The sequence below is a fragment of the Engystomops pustulosus genome, chromosome 4, assembly GCF_040894005.1.
Source record: "Engystomops pustulosus chromosome 4, aEngPut4.maternal, whole genome shotgun sequence".
Lineage (NCBI taxonomy): Eukaryota > Metazoa > Chordata > Amphibia > Anura > Leptodactylidae > Engystomops > Engystomops pustulosus.
Genome location: NC_092414.1, coordinates 218,447,125 through 218,470,618, shown reverse-complemented (window position 1 = coordinate 218,470,618; position 23,494 = coordinate 218,447,125). Strand labels below are relative to the sequence as shown.

The window sequence follows — 23,494 nt, the reverse complement described above, 5'->3', positions numbered from 1 at the left end:
GGATTCTTCAGATACATATGTACAGCCTTATGTGGGCCCCCCAGAAGCTCTGCGACCCGACACCTGCCCAGGTATGTCCAGTGCTGGCCCTGATTGTGGTCATCTGCAAACAGAAATACTGGGGTAGACTTACTAATTGTGTACACATGATATGCCTGGCTGTATGGGAATGCACCAGAGTCATCACAATGGGGGGCATTTACTAAGGGTCCGCGGACCTCATTTCCGTCGGGCTTCCCGACTATTTCACTTTTGTGTCGCAATTCACTGAGTTTTTGGCGCACGCGATTGGATTTTTGGCGCTATCACGCCAACTTTCATGCAACACAAATCGGGTTGCATGGCTGTCGGACAACCCGACTGATTCGGACTAAGCGCGGGATTTAAAATTCAAATTGTGTCGCAAGACATGCACTCACATGCACCGGGAAGAAGAAGGTGAACTCTGTCACGGATCTTAGTGAATCATGCCGGACTTCATCTTCATTGGACAACGCACTTCGGGGATCGTGACAGGACCGGGTAAGTAAATGTGCCCCAATGGGTCACATTGGATAATAAATTTGATGCATCTTTCTATTTTTTTAATTTGATTGGAGGGATTTAAAAAAATATGGCTCTTCTATGGCCTGATCTTTAACACTGATTTTTAACATGCAAATAGTTTTCTACTGCTCCTTCTCTCCTCTGCTCTTTCTATCTCATACCAACTAGTGATGGCGGTGGCCTCATATACAATTTAAAAACACAAAAAAAAATATATATCAGGACATGTTAATTACTTTGTATGATCCATGATTACTAAGGATTAGAGATGAGCGAGTATACTCGTCCGAGCTTGATGCTCGTTCGAGTATTAAGGTACTCGAGACGGCTCGTTGCTCGGACGAGTATTTCCCCTGCTCGAGATCGAGCATTTAATTAAAAAAACACAGTGAAGAACAATGAAGAATAGAATAAAAACAGTGAACACAGTGAACACAGGATCATTTAAGTGAAAAACACAGTGAAGAACACAGTGAAGAATAGATTACAGATGTTCGGCACATCTGTTTACTTGTCGGAAGATACGCGCGGAACGGTGCGAACAAAATAGTATGTGAAGAACAATATATATGTGTGAAGAACACATTGAAGAACACGGTGAGCAGGACAGAGACATGGGGCAGCGGCAGCACGGAGACATCGAGGGGCACGGGGAGACATCGAGGGGCACGGAGACATCGAGGGGCACGGAGACATCGAGGGGCACGGAGACATCGAGGGGCACGGAGACATCGAGGGGCACGGAGACATCGAGGGGCACGGAGACATCGAGGGGCACGGAGACATCGAGGGGCACGGGGAGACATCGAGGGGCACGGAGACATCGAGGGGCACGGAGACATCGAGGGGCACGGAGACATCGAGGGGCACGGAGACATCGAGGGGCACGGAGACATCGAGGGGCACGGAGACATCGAGGGGCACGGAGACATCGAGGGGCACGGAGACATCGGGGAGACTTCAGTGGAAGAAGAGCAGCGGATCCCGGGACAGCGTATCTCCCGACAAGTAAGCAGATGTGCAGAACATCTGCAATCTATTCTTCACTGTGTTTTTCACTTAAATGATCCTGTGTTCACTGTTTTTATTCTATTCTTCACTGTTCTTCACATCTGTTAACTTGTCGGGAGATAATATACGCGCGGAACAGTGAAGAATAGATTGCAGATGTTTGCATACATCTGCTAACTTATCAGAAGACATTCTTTTTCAATTAATTAACACATTTTATTCCCGAACCATGGTCCCTTTGAAAAATGCTCGAGTCTCCCATTGACTTCAATGGGGCTCGTTATTCGAGACGAGCACTCGAGCATCTGGAAAAGTTCGTCTCGAATAACGAGCACTCGAGCATTTTAGTGCTCGCTCATCTCTACTAAGGATCTTAATGACCAATTCTAGAGCACATGGGTCTCTTCATCAGGCTGATGCTCGGTGGAGTGTAGAGTCCAACTTATGGCATCAGGATAAACAAATATAATAAAACAGAAAAAATCTAAACCTAATGAGACCCTACTACCTGCGTGTAATAACTGGGGATCTTTTACAATAAGTATTTTTCATCAGGAAACTCAGAATTCAGTAAAATAAAATAGACCCATCCCCAGACATGTAGTGATGTTGTGTTTTTCTCCGACCTTCACTCTACAGAAAAGGTCAAGTTTATAGATGATCATCGATCAGATGTTATTGAAATGATATTAAAATTAGATGCAGTTCTACGAGAACTCCTGGACCATAATCTACTTACTCGAGAACAATACAAGGTGATGATGATGCGGAAGAGAACGTCCCAGGAGAAGAGGAGAGAACTGTGTGGAATAATCAGCAACTGGGAGGATATCGAGAAGTATTTGGCTTATCACATTCTCAGAAAATATAATGAAGACACAATTGTAGAATTGGAAATAGAGGAAAACTGCAAAATGATGGAGGATCTAAAGTCTTTCGGCCGTAAGTCTGAATCTAATATTCAATTGATTCACTTTACAAAACAAACTTATGACTTCTTCTCTATGTGTATGTATATGACTTTTCCCGAAATAATGTAGTCTCCACTGATCAACATTTTATGATTTTTTTTGTAAGGGGTCAGCAGGTCAATAGAACAAAGTTTTACCAAATCACCAAAAGTTTTAACATAAAAACGTTATTTTTCAAAAAACGTGATGATGATAATTAGAGAACAGCAATAACTGGAGCCCAGAGAAAGGTTAGAATGACATTTCCTGCAGGTCCCAGCAGTCACCAGTCAGTAGGGAGTACACAGGACTCCTGCCCCGGCCACAGGACATCACTAGTCTCTCACACGGCTCGACTGGGATCGGCTCTGCTCTTCTTCCTTCCACAGTTCTGTGACTTGTGGGCGTCTTGGCCATAACTTTGTTACCAAGGATTTTCCAGTGGTTCTATTTTGGGTTTAGATCAGGACTGTGGCCTATTCATTGTTTCAGAGTTTTCTCCTTCAAGGAACTACTTTACCCATTTTGCTGTGTGACAGGAGGAATTGTCCACCATTGCTGGCTGATTGATGAACACAAGGAAGGAGCCGCGTGTTTTCGTAGAAGGTTCTGATACTTGTATCCCTCTGCCATGTATCTGTATGAGTGGTTCAACTCCTCCTGCAGAAAACATTCCCCAAACCCTGACACTTCCTCCACCACCAGTCACTGACTTATTTACACAATTTGGGTTCAGTCTTTCCTGATTTTGTCAACAAACATGTTTTCCATCAGATCCAAATATATTAAACATTCTTTCATCATTAAAATGAACTGTAAATCACTTCTCCTCTGCCCAGACAACATGCTCCTCAGTAATGGTGAGTCTAACTTTTTAATATGATGGGAAGTGTTGCTCTTTTGAAAATGTTTCTGCCACCAAGGCTGATTTATGTGTCATCTGCGGCCCATATATGCATCCCAGTTCGATATTTCAGAATAGTGGAAAGTTTGTCATGTGATTCAGTTTGGCAAGACAAGTGATCTAGGATAACAACGGATATACTGAAACTGCCTAGTGATAAAGGGGGGTTTGTCTGTACCAGACATTAGGCTTCACAAGTGCCCCCATATAGGTTAGTAACCCACAGGGGTGTAACTTGGGGGGGGGGGGTGCAGAGGGTGCGAACGCAACCTGGCCCAAAAGGCTTAGGGGGCCCATCATGGGTCACTTTCCCATATGGGAAGACTAGTAATGTAAACTGTACATTATAATAATGGGCCGTGCACAGATTTTGCATAGGGGCCCATCAGCCTCAAGCCCACTGATGACCCAGAATTGCAGCCCTGCACATGCAGATTTCCCCCCGGTTTATTTATATACAGCCCCACCCCACGTTTCATTAAAATCCTGCCCTATATATTAGCTCCAACCCAGTTTATTACATACAGTCCCCCCTATATAGGCCCCTCCCATGTACATATCCAGTGAATGTCCAATATGAATTACATCCCGTGATTTGCTGGCTCGTTCTTAAAGCCGAATTTGTTTGAGTCCCGACTACAACTCTATAATGTTATTCTGAGCAAACTTACTCTCCGACCTTTCCTTTTGCTCAACTGTACTTTCACTTGCTATAGTTTTTACATCCCTCTGCACTTATTTACATTTGTCATTGAGGGATATAAGTTTATTTGTACATATTTTGACCACATTCTTTGTAACCAACCAGTTTGTTCCCTACATATTGGGTGCAGCATAGTACCTGCAAGTATAGACACCAAGCAGTTACAGGACGCTTCATCATTAACTTCTTGTAGATAAACACTGGTCCATAATAATAATAATAATAATCTTTATTTATATATTGCCATTAAATTCCGAGCTTTGCAAATCATAGGGGACATATACACATATAATATTACATTACAAGTGCAAACATTCAAATGCAACAATACGAGTCAGGGCACTGATCACAAGAGCTTACAGTCTATGAGGATGAAGGGGACGCAAGAGGTAAGGAGGTAAGGGAACAATATAAAATAATTTAATAAATAATGTAATAAATAAAAATTCTGCTACTTGAATCAGTCATCATCTGCATATTACATACATGGTCCAAGGTGAATGGGACTGCAGAGAAGTCTGGAGCTTGGTATATATCTGGTGTTTGCCAGATAACAGATGGGAGATAGGACATAGGATGGATTAATAAACAGAGTTGATATTTCATGCAGTTAGCGAGTGTGATGGCTCTTACTAAAGAGATGGGTTTTAAGAGCAGGTTTGAAGCTTTGGAGGGTGGGTATTAGTCTGAGAGTCCGGGGAAGGGCATTCCAGAGAATTGGTGCAACTTGGGAGAAGTCCTGGAGACGTGCATGAGAGGTTCGAATTAAGGAAGAGATTAATCTAATGTCATTGGCAGATCGAAGAGTACGGGAAGGGCGATAGACTGAAATGAGAGAAGAGAGATAGGCAGGTGCAGCATTATTCAGAGCTTTGTGGATGAGGGTTATTATTTTGAAGTGAATATGGAAGGAGACGGTCAGCCAGTGCTGTGATTGGCACAGACTGGAGGCATCCGTGTAGCGTTTGGTCTGAAATACGAGCCTGGCTGCTGCATGAAGAATATATTGAAGAGGAGAGAGTTTAACGAGTGGAAGACCGATTAGTAGGGAGATACAGTAATCTTGTCGAGAGTGAATCGGCTCAACCATTAGCATTTTAGAAATTTCAATTGACAGAAACGGTCGGATTCTGGAGATGTTTCTGAGATGCATCTGGCGAGAGTGAGCAAGAGATTGAATATATGGTAAAAAGAAGAGGTCAGAGTCCAGCATAACCCCAAGACAGCGGCCTGTGCCCCGGTGCTATAGTGATTCCACAGACCGAGATGGAGAGGTCAGGGTTAGGTAAGTTAGTACAGGGTGGAAAGATAAGAAGTTCTGTCTTAGAAAGATTAAGCTTTAGGTAGAGAGAGGCATTGATGTTAGAGACAGCAGAGAGACAGTCACTAGTGTTCTGGAGTAAGGCAGGGGTGATGTTACGTGCAGAAGTATATAGCTGGGTGTCATCAGCATAAAGATGATACTGGAAACCAAATCTGCTGATGGTTTGTCCAATGGGGGCAGTATAGAGAGAGAAGAGAAGAGGACCTAGGACTGAGCCCTGAGGAACCCCAACACTGAGAGGAAGATGAGAAGAGAAAGATCCAGAAAAGGAGACACTGAAAGTGCGGTCAGAGGGATTGGGAGAAAACCAAGAGAGTGCAGTGTCCTTTAGGCCAATGAAGCAAAGCATCCTGAGGAAGAGCTGGTGATCCACAGTATCAGACGCTGCTGATAGATCCAGAAGGATGAGGATGGAATAGTCACCTTTGGATTTTGCAGTGAGGAGATCATTAGAGACTTTAGAAAGGGCAATTTCAGTGGAATGCATAGAGCGGAAACCAGATTGTAGGGGGTCAAGGGAGTTAGCTGAGAGAAAACAGAACAGTCGAGAATAGACCAAGCGTTCCAGGAGTTTGGAGATGAAAGGGAGGTTAGAAACTGGTCGGTAGTTAGTAGCACTGGATGGATCCAGGTTTCTTTAGTAATGGGGTAACAACAGCATGCTTCAAAGAAGAGGGGACGACACCAGAAGAGAGAGAGAGATTGAAGATGTTAGTGAGGTGAGAAGTGACTGCTGGGGAGAGAGACTGTACGAGATGCGAGAGGATGGGGTCACTGATGCAGGTAGTGGGGCGAGCAGAGGAGAGGAGCCTAGACACTTCTTCCTCTGTGACCGGCTCAAAGGAAGAGAGTGAACAAGGTAAGGAACAAGAGGGAAGGGGATTAGTGGGGTGAGAGGATTGAGCAATTATTTCCATACAAATGCAATAACTTTTATCCTTAAAGTAGGGGCCAGGTGGCTGCTTCTTTGGTGTTAGTAAGGAGTGAAGAGTATTAAAGAGCCTTTTGAGGTTGCTAGAGAGAGGAAATAAGATTAGTAAAATAGACCTGTTTAGCCAGGTGAAGGGCAGAAGTTTAAAAAGTCTTCAGATGTGCGCGATTTTCTCCACACGTGTTTGGCAATCCTGGAGCACTGCCGAAGGAAACAGTTTTTTTGGTGTGCCAATGTTGCCTGCGTCTGTGTTGAAAATTTCGGATAGTGAGTGGTGCCATCCCATCTAGCACGCTTCTGTATGATTATAGTGGTTAGTAGCCAGGTCTGGACAGGTGAAAGAGGATATGGGGGACAGTGCAGACTGTAAGGTTTCTGTGAGTTGGTGAGTATCTATTGCATGTGGGTTCCGGTATGAACAATGGGTGGAAGGATTCTGAGAATGAGAAGGATTATTGAATGTAAAAGATAGGAGGTTTTGATCTGAAAGTGGAAATGAAGAATTGGTAAAATTAGATATTGAAGACAGACCTAGAAAACTAGTGAGTGCTAAGAGCTGAGAGGCAAGAGGGGAAATGGGAGTGTTAACAGGGATGTTAAAGTCTCCCATGATGATGGTTGGAATGTCACAGGATAGAAAGTGAGGTAGACAAGAGGCAAAGTGGTCAAGGAACTGAGGGTGTGAACCTCAAAAGATGGGAAAGTAAGAGAGGGTTGAGGAGGAAAGACCTGGAAAGTGCATCATGGAGAGAGGAATATGCCTACCCCCACCTCCCTGCCTATTCTCAGGTCTGGAACAGTAAGAAAAGTGTAAGCCGCCATAAGCTAATGCCACAACCAAGGCGGAGTCATCCTACTGGATTCTAGTTCATTACACACAGAGCAGGCGTTCCATAGGGCACATTTAAAAGAGATTACGGGTGGAGGAGGAAAAGTGGGGATACACTGAATCTTTATAAGGTTAGCAGGGTTTCTGTGTGAAGGGTTAAAATAAGCAGAAGGTGGCCCTGGCTTAGGAGAGATTTCCCCTGCAGCAAGCAGAAGGCGAAAGAGAAGAGACCAAAGATGCTTTAGAGATTTACAAGAAGTTATTTCTTGCTTCACAGCAGTACACTGTGATAAGTTAGTCTGGTTACATAACGTAGAGAGTGTGTGAGTGGTGTAGAAAGGTGGGTGAAGACGGGAGGCATTGATATGGATAGTTGGTACTGGCGGAATAGATGGACGGTAGGCAAGTAAAACAACCGTAGCAAAGAGAGAGAAAATGGAAAACATTTTTAAACAAACATAATTGTTCATTTTACTCTGCTATCTAACCTGTCTCCTGCCCTGTCTAACTGCAATGTATAACTGCAGTCTCATACTTGTCAGAATATTATACTGCAATGTATAACTGCAGTCTCATACTTGTCAGAATACTATACTGCAATGTATAACTGCAGTCTCATACTTGTCAGAATATTATACTGCAATGTATAACTGCTGTCTCATACTTGTCAGAATACTATACTGCAATGTATAACTGCAGTCTCATACTTGTCAGAATATTATACTGCAATGTATAACTGCAGTCTCATACTTGTCAGAATATTATACTGCAATGTATAACTGCAGTCTCATACTTGTCAGAATATTATACTGCAATGTATAACTGCATTCTCATACTTGTCAGAATATTATACTGCAATGTATAACTGCAGTCTCATACTTGTCAGAATATCATACTGTAATGTATAACTGCAGTCTCATACTTGTCAGAATATTATACTGCAATGTATAACTGCAGTATCATACTTGTCAGAATATTATACTTAGCAGAATGTTATGCTAAGCAAACAAAGAATGCAAGCATCCACTACTATAACTAAATTTATACCCAGAGAAGACAAGAGACCAGACCCTCATTTAGCTCATAAAATAATTAATCTAAAAGAATTAACACATGTGGATCAAGTTCTAAACAGAGAAAAACAAACTCATTGAGGGGCAGAGATGAACATTAAATCAGGTAGGACAGAAAAGGGTCAAATGTTACAGAAAGAAACAGACACATGTAATACTAGGGCAATTAGCAGATATATACCATTGCAGAGAGTGAGACTGGATTAAAAGACAGAGTAGATAAGTGAGAGATACATACCTGTAGAAGAGAAGAAGAGAGTTTGATGTTATATCCATTCAATGTATAATTGCAGTCTCATACTTGTCAGAATATTATACTTAGCAGAGAATATTATACTAAGCATAGAAAGAATGCAAGCATCCATGGTCATGTGATGTCACACAGGTGCACGGCTTGTTATATCACAGAGAGTCATCACAGCTGTGTGTTATAACGAGACGTGCACCTGTGTGACATCACATGACCATGGACCGGTTTTTATCTACAGGAAGTAAATGATGAGGCTTCCTGTTGCATAATAGCACAAAGACAGCAAGCAGAGATCTAGTAAACCATGAAAGATTGATACAGAAATGATATTGGAAAATTGTATCACTTTTCATTGCACAAACAATATCAATCATTTGCTGGAATGTACTTAAAGGGAACAATCCCTTTAAGACTACATAATAAATAAAAAAAAATGCACTCCAATCTGGTAGGAAGCTGATTTAGTATTATAAAGCAGATAACTTTACTCAATGTATTTCATAATACAATTAGAAAGATAGAACAATTTCCAAAAAGTAATAAAGCTTGGTCTTTTTTCCCTCATAAGTTACTCAAGTTCAAGAGGCTGTGTATGAGCTTCAGACTGCAAGATCCCCGATGAAGATAAGAGAAATGGGTGACATTGGAAGAAAACTAAAAGAAAGCTATATGAAAAAGAAAACATTATCCGATGGGCTCAAAAAATATAACAAAGAAACCATTGAAGACCAGACAATATATGGTTAGTATGAACCATAATCTGATATAACTTCTAGGGATCAGACCTTCTTCTGTATGTGTACAGGACATCCACATACCAAGGGGCACATTTGCATACCCGTCCAGAGGAATTCAATGAAAGTGCGTTGTCCGACAATAATGCACTGAGATCTCAATTCACTTAGATTGTGCGTCCGATATCCTGCATGTGTCGCTTCCCCGCTCAGGTCCCCGGAGTTCACCTTCTCCTTCCTGGTGCATGTAAGTGCATTGTCCGTGTATAATGTGCTGTGCAGGGAGTCACTAAGATCGTGCCCCCGATATCCTGCATGTGTCACTTCCCCGCTCAGGTCCCTGGAGTTCACCTTCTTCTTCCTGGTGCATGTAAGTGCATTGTCCGTGTATAATGCGCTGTGCAGGGGGTCACTAAGATCCTGCGCCCGATATCCTGCATGTGTCACTTCCCCGCTCAGGTCCCTGGAGTTCACCTTCTTCTTCCTGGTGCATGTAAGTGCATTGTCCGTGTATAATGCGCTGTGCGGGGAGTCACTAAGATCCTGCACCCGATATCCTGCATGTGTCGCTTCCCCGCTCAGGTCCCCGGAGTTCACCTTCTTCTTCCTGGTGCATGTAAGTGCATTGTCCGTGTATAATGCGCTGTGCGGGGAGTCACTAAGATCGTGCGCCCGATATCCTGCATGTGTCGCTTCCCCGCTCAGGTCCCTGGAGTTCACCTTTTCTTCCTGGTGCATGTAAGTGCATTGTCCGTGTATAATGCGCTGTGCGGGAGTCACTAAGATCGTGCGCCCGATATCCTGCATGTGTCGCTTCCCTGCTCAGGTCCCCGGAGTTCACCTTCTTCTTCCTGGTGCATGTAAGTGCATTGTCCGTGTATAATGTGCTGTGCGGGGAGTCACTAAGATCCTGCACCTGATATCCTGCATGTGTCGCTTCCCCGCTCAGGTCCCAGGAGTTCACCTTCTTCTTCCTGGTGCATGTAAGTGCATTGTCCGTGTATAATGCGCTGTGCGGGAGTCACTAAGATCGTGCGCCCGATATCCTGCATGTGTCGCTTCCCTGCTCAGGTCCCCGGAGTTCACCTTCTTCTTCCTGGTGCATGTAAGTGCATTGTCCGTGTATAATGTGCTGTGCGGGGAGTCACTAAGATCCTGCACCTGATATCCTGCATGTGTCGCTTCCCCGCTCAGGTCCCCGGAGTTCACCTTCTTCTTCCTGGTGCATGTAAGTGCATTGTCCGTGTATAATGCGCTGTGCGGGGAGTCACTAAGATCCTGCGCCTGATATCCTGCATGTGTCGCTTCCCCGCTCAGGTCCTCGGAGTTCACCTTCTTCTTCCTGGTGCATGTAAGTGCATTGTATTGCGACATAATTTTAAAGTTAAATCCTGCGCGCAATCCGAATCCGTTGGATCATCCGACGCCACACCTCACAATTTGTGTCGCATGGAAGCCACAGCTGCGCCACAATCTGATAGCATGTGACACAATCCCCAGTTAAATACCTATCACAGCAGAGCAATTCACGAAAAATCCAAAGAAAGTGCTGTTGCGGACACTTGGTAAATAAGCCCCATTATGTTCATGTAAACTGTTTAAATCAGTGCAATGTTAACACTATGTAAATAAATGTGTGAGCGTAGACTAACATCCCTTTGACGTTGCATTTACGCAAACGCGGTGTAATTGTCGCCGTTCTGGACGGACAATGCACTTTTGGGGAACGCGTCAGGACAGGTGAACATCATGTTTACACCACATATCCGTAAACAGTTGTTACCAAGGACAAATATCTTTTTCTATGAGACAAAATGGTGACATTTATGAGAAATTATCTTTGCATTCTTTAAACAAAATGTCATTGTAGCAATGTCTGTATATGACAATGTGACTGCCGAGATAAGAATGGGGGGCGGGGGGGGTTAAGCAGTTTTGATGTCCAAATCAGGAGTGGAGAAAAAATAAGAGGAGCAGCAGCATCTCCATGATATCTTCTCACCCAGTAAGATCTTCACCGGCTACAAAACTGCATCAGAAAACCTCCATGTGGGGATGATGGACAGTGATGTGTGCAGAAATACTTAGGTTTCTCACTTACCGTGTATACTCGAGCATGAGCCGAGTTTTCCAGCACAATTTTTCTGCTGAAAACTTTCCACTCGGCTTACACTCGGGTATACAAAAAAAATTAAACTGACTACTCACCATTCCGAAGGCCCAGGCTGCTCCTCTTCTATTTTCAGGTCCACTGCTGTCATCTGAGCCGGCGCCCACGCACCTGAAGATAGAAGAGGAGCTGCCCGGGGAGTCAGAATGGTGAGTACTCTGTTTATTTTTTATGTGCTGGCCATACTGGGGGCTGGCAGGTTATATACTACAGGGGCTGGCAGGCTATATACTACAGGGGCTAGCAGGCTATATACTACAGGGAACTGGCAGGTTATATATTACAGGGGCTGGCAGGCTATATACTACAGGGGCTAGCAGGCTATATATTACAGGGGACTGGCAGGTTATATTACCACTGGGGCTGGCAGGCTATATATTACAGGGGCTGGCAGGCTATATACTACAGGGGCTAGCAGGCTATATATTACAGGGGACTGGCAGGTTATATTACCACTGGGGCTGGCAGGCTATATATTACAGGGGCTGGCAGGCTATATACTACAGGGGCTGGCAGGCTATATACTAAAGAGGCTGGCAGGCTATATACTGCAGGAGCTGGCAGTCTATATACTACAGGGGGCTGGCAGGCTATATACTACAGGGGGGCTGGCAGGCTATATACTACAGGGGGCTGGCAGGTTATAAACTACAGTGGGCTGGCAGGCTATATACTACAGGGGGCTCGTGGCTATATACTACAGGGGGCTATATATATACTGCAGGGAGGGCAGGCTGGCTATATACTACAGGGGCTGGAAGGCTATAACTTACCTGTGCTGAATCTCAAATAAAATGTAGATAAATTAAACAATTCTTGTGTGTATCACAATGCTATTGATGGGGATATACTCTGGCCTCGGGGGGTATACTCTGACCTTGGGGGTATACTCTGGCCTAGGCCACTTTATACCCTGGGGTATAGTCTGGGCTGGGGGCATACTCTGGGCTGTTACACCGGGTTTGTAGCTGCCAAAACTGTGAAATTCGGTACCGACCTGACGTGTGCACTTCAGGTTTACTCATCAATACTCTCTATCATTCACCATAAGAGAGATGAGCCTCCCCAAAAAATGAACAAAACATGAGTTCAATAAGAGATACTGTAATTTATTATATATCTCATTTAAAAAGTAATGCATAAAAAATGTCTCAAACAAACAATAGGTTGTGCACAAAAAAAAGTCTTGGTCTGACCCCTCAGCTTTCATTTTAAAGGGGAGCCATGGGCAACTAAGAACATTCTGACTTCTGATAAATCTGCCCCATTGTATCCAAGTTTAGGGACAAGTCTAAATTGTAAATACAGAGAACAGGGCCAACTATTGGATGTAGACATCAGTCCATAAAGTCCTGAGGAGACCTTAACGAAATGTGTGTTGGGGAGTTGGAACAAGGATTTTCTTAGCTGAGGGTGAGGTCAGGATGCCCTGCACTTTGTACATTGTATATCCATACATTCTTTTGGATCAGTTATAGTATTTGGATCACTACTCTCTACCAGTCACTTGTCTCAAACATTTTTTACATTTGGCTCTGTGCTGGTCCTGGACAACATTACCATCAGGGACTCGCTGTACATGGGTCCCGGGCTATACTCCCTAAAGAGGACCAAAAAACCATCTCATCCAACTTTCCCTTTCTCTCTGGGTTAATTCAGAAAATCTATACTCCAACATGGCCAACATCAATCAAGTAATATGTGAGGAGGTGCCCATGGTCTACTCGACACCCAAGGTCAACACTCATCAAGCTGAAGAGTCTGAGAGGTCCTCTGAGAGGCCCATCATTAATGAGATGGACTGTAACCTGTGTAACATGGTAATATTATTTGTACTTTATGTGACAAACATTATGGGGTCATCTGTCCTCAAAATATCCATTTTAATATCACAACTTTCCCATCCCAGTCTACAGGCTCAAAATTTAAGCTTTTAACCAATTTATGCATTTTTTTCTTCAGGCACAGGAACCGGTGCAAGTTGTAACCCCCTCTATGACTGGCGGCACATACAGGTAGGACCATTTCCATGAATGTTATAACACAAGTCATGTTGTTCAGGAGCCGCCATATTTGAGTGACATATAGCACATCCATATAAAGACAGTGTTGTGTATGTTGGTTGTGCCTTGTTTTATTATAAGTCCCTATCCACAGGATAGAGGATAACAATCTGATCATGGGGGTCCAGCTGCTAAGTGATGGAGCTACAGGTCGAGTATTCATCCTGACTCTCTACTTAATAATAAAGGAACATCAGAAATTGAAGAGTACATCGCTATCTCTGGCTCTCTCCCCGACTCCATGGCTATCTGTGCCATAACTACAGGTCTACATATAGCTGGCAGTTTTGTAGGGTAGAGGAAAAGAATGTCCATGTACCAAGGGCAAAAATCCTCAACATGGAAGGCAGGAACCAAAGACAAGGGTCCTCTTCATGGATGGCAGGAACCAAAGATAAGGGTCCTCTTCATGGATGGCAGGAACTGAGGACAAGGGTTCTCTTCATGGATGGCAGGAACTGAGGACAAGGGTCCTCTTCATGGATGGCAGGAACCAAAGACAAGGGTCCTCTTCATGGAAGGCAGGAACCAAAGACAAGGGTCCTCTTCATGGATGGCAGGAACCAAAGACAAGGGTCCTCTTCATGGATGGCAGGAACTGAGGACAAGGGTCCTCTTCATGGATGGCAGGAACCAAAGACAAGGGTCCTCTTCATGGATGGTAGGAACTGAGGACAAGGGTCCTCTTCATGGATGGCAGGAACTGAGGACAAGGGTCCTCTTCATGGATGGCAGGAACTGAGGACAAGGGTCCTCTACATGGATGGCAGGAACCAAGGACAAGGGTCCTCTACATAGATGGCAGGAACCAAAGACGAGGGTCCTCTACGTAGATGGCAGGAACCAAAGATGAGGGTCCTCTACATAGATGGCAGGAACCAAAGACAAGGGTCCTCTACATGGATGGCAGGAGGAATCAAAACTGAACATGTGCTTCATTTTATAAACCTCTCTTCCAGCATTGGAGGAGAAATATTTTCATCCATTATTGATAACTGGGCAGCATAAATACTTTTATGGTTACATTTCGAGACACCTGTATGAACTTTACTTGGGTTCTTCAGATAGGCGTCTTTTATGAGCAGATCCCAGTGGGGATTTTTCTGATCTATTTGTTTCCTTTATCAAAAAAGTTGATGAAGTCCGCCACAATGATAGAAATGGTGCTGAGGAGCTCATTCAAAGAGAAAACACCTGCAAATTGTTCCAGCTCCGATCCTGGGTTTTATTGGGCAGCCGAACCCAGACATCTGACTGAGGGTTTATTCCATGATCACAGACCCAAACCTCAAAGTTTGGCACATATCATACTTTGCAGTCCTGGTCTGCTCAGCACTAGCCTTCTGTGAGGAGCAACGTCCTCTCTTCCTTGTTTTTGGAAGGTTCTTCATACTTACATCCTGTCATTTCTCTCCCACAGACTCATTTCAGAACATGTTTTGCTCCTATTAAAGTGTAAATTAACCATAACATTCTGTTTTCAGTCTATCACTGACCTCTCCAGGACTGTTCCGCTGCTCACAATCCGGGATCCAGTTCCGGGTTACACAACCTGTGACCATTGAGTATGAGGTGGATTCATGGAGTAACTACAGTGAGGTCCTACAGACTCTACATGGTGGATATGAGATTATTGGTCCTCTCTTCAACATAAAATCCAGATTACAACCTAACATAGTGGCCACCGTCTACCTACCTCATTGTCTGTGTATTGGAGGTAATTTACAGTAAGATTTTCATTATCAAAAATATTTATGCAGCATTTATAGAAATTCTAAATCATTTTTGTCTTAACACATTTTATTTGCATAATTTTTTTGCAGGTTTTCAAGGAAATGAATCTCTGATTCGATGTTTCCATTACAAGGACGATAATGTGGTATTGGAAGCCCCTTCCAGAACAGAAGCCATGTACGCTGTGCTGGATAACCCCTCCTTCTCCTGTATTGGGGTGATATTATATCCTTTAACCCTTTTAAAAGAAGAATTAATAAAGCTCATTCCTTATCACGGGATGGTTCTGTTATTCTGTAATACAATTACCCGGGACGATCTTATACAACGCTTCATTCTCCACCTGTATCTACTGCCAAGGATCCGCACCGTGGAGAAGGTATCTAATCCAATTATTCATGGTCTTCCCTTGCCTTGAACTAATGATTCAGAACCACATTGAATGGAGCCATTTGTTTAAGATTGTGGGCGGAGCATATCAATTTTTTAAAAAAAAATGAACGGATATAGTTTTACTTATTATATTTCATATGAGAACCAGTTTATATTTCATTCTGTTACTAAACATGACATAATATTATAACACTGCACATGATCTCATATTATTACTTGTGCTGGTTGTCACGGGTCACAGACGCACCCGTGTGCCCCTTCATGTCCCTGCAGCCTGGACGCAGCGTCTCTCACCTCTCCTGGCTCCAGTGGCGTCTCCTGCGCTGCGGCAAGCATGTCCCCGCTTTTTAGTGTGTGTACAATTGGTGCTGCTGGCCGCCTGCCCTAATAAATGGACTGCCTCTACCTCTGTCTTTGTGCTTCTATGCCTGAGAGAAAGCTGTGTTCCTTGCCTTGTGCGTTTATCCTGATTTCCCGTGGTGACCTCAATACCATTTCTAACTTTGCTCCTGTGCTGCCTGTCTCGACCTACTGCTACGTCCCCGACTCTGATCCTGTGCTGCCTGTCTCGACCTCTTGCCTGTCCCCGACCACCGTTTGCCTTAAGATTCTCTCCTACACTTTGGCTGCCATTGTGGACATAGTCGCGCCTGTGAAGCAACCTGGTGGTAACATGCCACAGAAAGTCCATCTCACTATGCCGCGGGCTCAGGTGAAAACCAGGTACCAATTAGACTCCGCTCCCATGTGTCGGCTTACGTCATCGTCCGCGGTGGTCTAGTGGGTCCACTAGCTCGGGTGCCTGACAGTAAGATCCGGACATGGATCCTGTCAAGGTTCCACTACCTGGCCTTGCTGATCCTACCACCATTGTGGCCCAGCAGTCCCAGTAGTCACCGCCATGTTGCAGCAATTGATGACTACTCAGCAGCCACTTTAGACCGTTCTGTGACAAAATATGTCATCATAATTTCAATTTGCAAGGAGCAAAAGGCGATAATGCCCCTGCACACCCTGTGATCTCCATCATACTTGGAAGGTTTAGAGAGTCTCAGCCTAGATACTGCAGGAAGCAGGGAAACCGGAGTAGCAGGAGGAGACGCAGGAACTTGATGCTGCTGCTAAGTAGTCTCGGGTCACAGGTGGACCCGTGTGCCCCATGTCTCTGCAGCCCAGCCGCAGTATCTCTCCCCTCTCCCGGCTCCAGGGGTATCTCCTGTGCTCCGGCGCGTGCAATCCCGCTCCCTAGTGCACACATGTGCTGGCTTGGCGCCTACCCTAGTAAATGAACTGCCTCTTCCTCTGCCCCCTGACGGATATTTGCACCTCTATGCCTGAGAGAAAGCTGTGTTCCTTGCTCTCATTTCCCGTTGTGACCTCGATTCTGGTCCTGACTTTGCTTTTGTGCTGTCTGTCCTGACTTACCGCTACGTCCCCGACTCTGATCCTGTGCTGCTTGTCTCGACCTCCTGCCTGTTCCTGACCACGGTTTTGCCTTATGACTATGTACTACGCCTTGGTCACCAGCGCGGACAAAGTTGCACCTGTGGCGCGACCTGGTGGTACCACGCTGCAGCAAGTCCAACCTACTCTGCGGCGGGCTCCTGTGAAAACCAGGTACCACTCAGACTCCGCTCCCAGGTGTCGTCTTATGTCATCTTTCGTGGTGGTCCAGTGGGTCCCTGGTGCCTGACACTGGTATTACATCATTCCTATTGTATTATATTTGTACTATAATCTGGTATAAGGTTTTGGGAAAGCATTCATGATCTACTCTTGTGTTCAGTCTTCTTATAAAGGAAGGAAAGATTGGAGTCTGTTGATGTGCAAAACCCACTGGACTCCCCAATATAATTAATGTCACTTAATCTATTGATCACAACTTTAATATTAAACCACAAAGCGTGTTGTAATAAAACCTCTCAAATCACTTATGCTCCCATAAAAACTCTCTAACATTATGTAGAACATAATGCTGACCTGAAAGGAAAACATATATAGAGGAATGGCGCTCTTAAAAACTTGGACCTTGACTCAGAATCTTGATGACTCGAGTGGGTAGTGTATCTAGCCTGAAGGGACATCACTGAGCAGGTATATAGTGTATCCAGTCTGCAGGACATCACTGAGCAGGTTTATAGTGTATCCAGCTTGGAGGAGGACATCACTTAGCAGGTATATAGTGTATCCAGCCTGCAGGACATCACAGCAGGTATATAGTGTATTCAGACTGCAGGACATCACTGAGCAGGTATATAGTGTATCCAGCCTGCAGGACATCACTGAGCAGGTATATAATGTATCCAGCCTGCAGGACATCACTGAGCAGGTATATAGTGTATCCAACTAGGAGAAGAACATTGCTGAGCAGGTATGTAGTGTATCCAGTCTGTAGGAGGACATCACTGAGCAGTTATGTAGTGTATCCAGCTTGGAGGAGAACATTGCTGAGCAGGTATATAGTGTATCCAGCCTGTAGGAGGACATCACTGAGCAGGTATATAGTGTATCCAGCCTGTAGGAGGACCTCACTGAGCAGGTATATAGTGTATCCAGCCTGTAGGAGGACATAACTGAGCAGGCATATAGTGTATCCAGCCTGTAGGAGGACATCACTGAGCAGGTATATAGTGTATCCAGCCTGTAGGAGGACATCACTGAGCAGGTATATAGTGTATCCAGCTTGGAGGAGGACATCACTGAGCAGGTACACTCAACGGCCACTTTATTAGGTACACTTGTCCAACTGCTCGTTAACACTTAATTTCTAATCAGCCAATCACATGGCGGCAACTCAGTGCATTTAGGCATGTAGACATGGTCAAGACAATCTCCTGCAGTTCAAACCGAGCATCAGTATGGGGAAGAAAGGTGATTTGAGTGCCTTTGAACGTGGCATGGTTGTTGGTGCCAGAAGGGCTGGTCTGAGTATTTCAGAAACTGCTGATCTACTGGGATTTTCACGCACAACCATCTCTAGGGTTTACAGAGAATGGTCCGAAAAAGAAAAAACATCCAGTGAGCGGCAGTTCTGTGGGCGGAAATGCCTTGTTGATGCCAGAGGTCAGTGGAGAATGGGCAGACTGGTTTGAGCTGATAGAAAGGCAACAGTGACTCAAATCGCCACCCGTTACAACCAAGGTAGGCAGAAGAGCATCTCTGAACGCACAATACGTCGAACTTTGAGGCAGATGGGCTACAGCAGCAGAAGACCACACCGGGTGCCACTCAGCTAAGAACAGGAAACTGAGGGTACAATTTGCACAAGCTCATCGAAATTGGACAGTAGAAGATTGGAAAAACGTTGCCTGGTCTGATGAGTCTCGATTTCTGCTGCGACATTCGGATGGTAGGGTCAGAATTTGGCATCAACAACATGAAAGCATGGATCCATCCTGCCTTGTATCAACGGTTCAGGCTGGTGGTGGTGTCATGGTGTGGGGAATATTTTCTTGGCACTCTTTGGGCCCCTTGGTACCAATTGAGCATGGTTGCAACGCCACAGCCTACCTGAGTATTGTTGCTGACCATGTCCATCCCTTTATGAGCACAATGTACCCTGTAACATCTGATGGCTACTTTCAGCAGGATAATGCGCCATGTCATAAAGCTGGAATCATCTCAGACTGGTTTCTTGAACATGACAATGAGGTCACTGGACACAAATGGCCTCCACAGTCACCAGATCTCAATCCAATAGAGCATCTTTGTGATGTGGTGGAACGGGAGATTTGCATCATGGATGTGCAGCCGACAAATCTGCGGCAACTGTGTGATGCCATCATGTCAATATGGACCAAAATCTCTGAGGAATGCTTCCAGCACCTTGTTGAATCTATGCCACGAAGAATTGAGGCAGTTCTGAAGGCAAAAGGGGGTCCAACCCGTTACTAGCATGGTGTACCTAATAAAGTGGCCGGTGAGTGTATATAATGTATCCAGCCTGGAGCAAGACATGTCTGAGCAGGTATATAGTGTATTCAGACTGGAGTGACTAGAGTGTATGTCCATTGATCATGGATAAGACCAAAGCACGGTGCTTAGCCTTAAGGACAGAGTCGACCACCATCAGCCTGGAGGTCTAAGTCCTATACTGAAACGTGTCAGTGTTATTAAGATTCCTACTCAAGGTCCAATTTTCTATGAGCTCCTTTCCTTTGAGGTCAGCATTACTCATTCATCCCCACGCCCCTGGTCAACTGGAACAGAGTGTAGAATTGCTACAACGAGACCAGCTGCCAGGATCTTGGTTTGTAGAGCTATACCTAGAGCCACCAGGTGACAGACCTCCTGCGTACATGATTTTTACATTTTACACTAGGGCTGTGCCCCTGCTTATTTTGCCTACTTTTCCGTCTACTTTGGAGGCTTCCACCCACCAGTGGACAACTTGCCTTTTTCCCAGGCTTTACACTAAAATTTTGTAGACAAACCTCCAAAAGAATGGAAAATGCTTTATAGAAAAGCTTGATCAACGTTTTGTGGATGCCCATAGATTAGATTATTCTATAGGTGCAATGTGTACAGGGCCAATGTGTTGTTTGTTATGTTATAGGAGGTAGAGCAAACTGAGTCAAGATTTTCATTCCAAAGAATTCATAAACCGCATCAGACAACATCCGTGTACAGCAATAAGATATACCGAATCAGCGGACCTGTGGCTGTAAGTGTAAATCCCGAGGTACGTCTACTATATACACTGTAGGGTTCTGGGGGGTTTATGCCATATATTCATATAAGCTGCGAGCAGGAGCCTAATCCTATTGTGTCGTCTGACTGTCTTAGTGCTATGTTATCTCTTACTTTGGTTGTGATGATATATAAAGTACGGCAGAATATGATGGTCCTATATAAATGAAGATTGACTATGGGGACAGAGGAAGGAGCTTCTGTAGAGATGATTGTCATGCCTGGTCTTACTCCTTGATAAATGTGATACGTAACATCTGTAGAGTTAGGTAACACCCTGGTGCAATAACTAAGTCACTGTAAGCAGCGCTACACAATTCTATCTTACCTAGAACAAAAGGATCAGGCATGCTGAAATCTTACTCTGATCCTCAACTCAAGTGACCCCATGCACATTATCAGGGGGGAACCTGTGGTGAGCTATATACAATTGTGCCCCCTCCGTCTCATCCAAAAGTAATATATCAGGTTATATGGGTAAACGGGTTCTCCATGCAGTGTCTCACACCCATACTGACACATTTAGGAGTTAGATCAAGGGATTGTGGTGCTGTCTGAGGCAAGAGACTCAACTCACCTCACGGATGTTGCACCCCTGAATATTATGCATTAGTAGTTTATCAATCCCACTGATTGGTTTGGCTGATGTAAATCTGTATACCCTACTTTATAAGTTACTTGCTTGTTTTGTAGACATTGCTGTTCGAAAGCCACTGCCCCTCGGAGATATATTCCTTCACAGAAATCAGGATAAAGGGAAACTCTGAGTCTGAAGTGAATTTGTCTATACTTCAAGAAGATGTAGATTCTACAATATGGAAATCTGTGGTGTCTGCAGGTAAAACAAAGTGATGGGAAAATCTCCATACGACTGGTTGTAGATCTAAAAATAAAATTTCTATGTATGTGTGTATTTTCAGAGGATATGCTAAATTTACCAAACCCAATGTCAAAGCTCCCAGCTCTCCCAGGTAGGTACTGACTTTTATATATTGAATATCGATCTATGACTGGAAACTACAAGATCTAGATAGAGATGTATCTCCCGAGGTAAGAAAGAACAAACAGAACCAGTTTCCAATCTTAAAGTAAATCTTCCTCTTTGAAACCCCCTATTTAAACCACCTTAACACCCTGTAGAATCAAGATCTTATCTTGATAAACCTAGAAAACTTTATGGTTTATGCAAAAAAAAATCTGCTTTAAAATGTTGCATATTAGGCCATGTCACGCTCCGGTGCTCGTCCGGAGCTCCTTCTGCTTCTAGTTATGCACGCCTCCTGCGTGCTGTGTAATCTACCCACTCCTTCCCATTCCACAGTTCTCAAGAGCCGGTGACTTCACCCAACTATCAAGAACACATGCTTGTCACCCATATGATGCAGCTGGTTCTATCGCACAGCCAGTATGATAGTGATGCCGTGCATGCATGCGCGAGAGTTCCCAAGAACCAGTTGACATGGCCGGCTCTTGGGAACTGCAGAATGGGAGACTACACAGCACACAAGAGGCGTGCATAACTTAAAGCAGAAGGAGCGCCCTGTGTGACGAGCACAGAAGCGCCCGGAGCTAATTTGCAAGTAGCGACAAAGATCTCTGCTTGGTTTAAATAGGGGATTTCAAAGTGGTAGATTTCATTTAAACAATAAAACCATATGAAAGCTTTTTCATCCCATGGCAAGAGTTTTAAAAACCTGGTTGTAATTTTTATGAAAGGCTGTTGTTCTATAAGATATGGTAGTTTAATATAAAAACTATGTTCTCCATATAAAATTGAACATTATACAATAGGTTGTATTATAAGGTATTCATTTTAATACATTTCAGTGAGTCAGGTGGGTGTTGGTTGGGTGGGTGGTCAAGTAGGTGGGATGTTAAGCCCTTAGTGGGAGTGGTCAATGTTTCCCTTTATGTATTAGATGTGTCGGTGGATTGTGAGGAGTTATTATCAGGTGGCTTTGACAATAATCCATATTCCTTATCACAGGAGGCCGTAATCTCCTCTCAGAGCAAAGTGTTCATTTTGTGGATGAACATCGAGCAGATCTGATCCGTATGATCCCTGTGATAGACCCGGTTCTGGATGATCTCCTGGGTTTAAATCTGTTAACATACGAACAGTATCAGACAGTTTTCTGTCAAAGGACCAACCCAGAACAGATGAGGAGACTCTATGACTATATAAGAGCCTGGGGTCATGAGGACAAAGACGAAGTCCTCCAGAGTCTGAGGAAACACAACCGACCCATCATCAGGAAGCTGGAGAATGGAGAACCTACAGACTCCCATGAATCTTCTAAATTGTCTCGTACCTCTAAGTGCTGCATCTTATAAAAGATATAATAAAAGTAAAGAACATTTACAACTGCGACACAGCCAGGGTAGACCTGTCAGGGTAGTCAGACGTTACAGCTCGAAGTGATTTCCATTTCAATTTCATAAAAAAGCCCAGACACTGCTTACCGCTCCCCTCTCAATAGGCACCGCCATAATTACAAGGGAGAATAGAGCCAGCTCTATCTTTTACCCCTCGAGAACAGCCCCATGGGCAATACTTCCATCAAGATAGATGGATGCATGGCCCACTGAAAGTTATGGGAACGTATGCACCCTATTCCGCAATGGTACGGTACATGCTGTATACAGCCTAATTGTGTATCTCATTCCATACTCTACCACAACTGGAATTTTTTTTTACTTTCTTACTTTATTGTACACTACGTGGCAATATGTCCCACAGACGAAAAGCCCTTGTATGCCGCAAAAATACATTGTTTCCGGAATAAAAACAACTAAATATGTAAAAAGGATGATAGAGGGATGTGACTTTCAATAAAGTATTTTTTTCATGTGTTTGTTTTATTCTGCCCTTGGAATGAAAGTTTCTCAGAAAAAATATTTACACATAGAAGAGGCAGGAGGTAAATTCAGCTTTCACCCCTTTTATGGGGAGAAAAAAAAATACTTACATAATAATCATATAGAGATGATTTGTAAAAGAACCAACTAATGTGTTATAACACTGGAATGAAGTCCACCGGTTCTAGTTCTGCAGTTCTCCTAGTTGAGTACAACACCAGGTGTATGCTCTGTGGGGGGCTAGGTGTGTGCCACAGGAGCTGGACCAATAAGCCGCTACGGCTTCATCCAGAAACTCCACGTTTACTCACATGTGACTTTATTTGGTGCC

The 23,494-nt window shown here is 44.1% G+C and overlaps 1 protein-coding gene across 2 annotated transcripts in view; it reads left to right on the top strand.

The window, feature by feature from the left end:
• LOC140128357 (uncharacterized) overlaps positions 1-23,121 on the top strand; it is a 55,078-nt gene extending 31,957 nt beyond the window's left edge. For both annotated transcript variants that reach the window (XM_072149995.1, XM_072149994.1), the window contains exons 7-16: positions 2,197-2,499; positions 9,090-9,263; positions 13,085-13,245; positions 13,388-13,440; positions 14,973-15,205; positions 15,312-15,601; positions 20,171-20,296; positions 20,998-21,142; positions 21,225-21,275; positions 22,292-23,121. In XM_072149995.1, the coding sequence (XP_072006096.1) occupies positions 2,197-2,499; positions 9,090-9,263; positions 13,085-13,245; positions 13,388-13,440; positions 14,973-15,205; positions 15,312-15,601; positions 20,171-20,296; positions 20,998-21,142; positions 21,225-21,275; positions 22,292-22,638 (1,883 nt within the window). In that variant the 3' untranslated portion in view covers positions 22,639-23,121. The remainder of the gene's footprint in view (positions 1-2,196; positions 2,500-9,089; positions 9,264-13,084; positions 13,246-13,387; positions 13,441-14,972; positions 15,206-15,311; positions 15,602-20,170; positions 20,297-20,997; positions 21,143-21,224; positions 21,276-22,291) is intronic.
• The last annotated feature ends 373 nt before the right edge of the window (positions 23,122-23,494 follow it).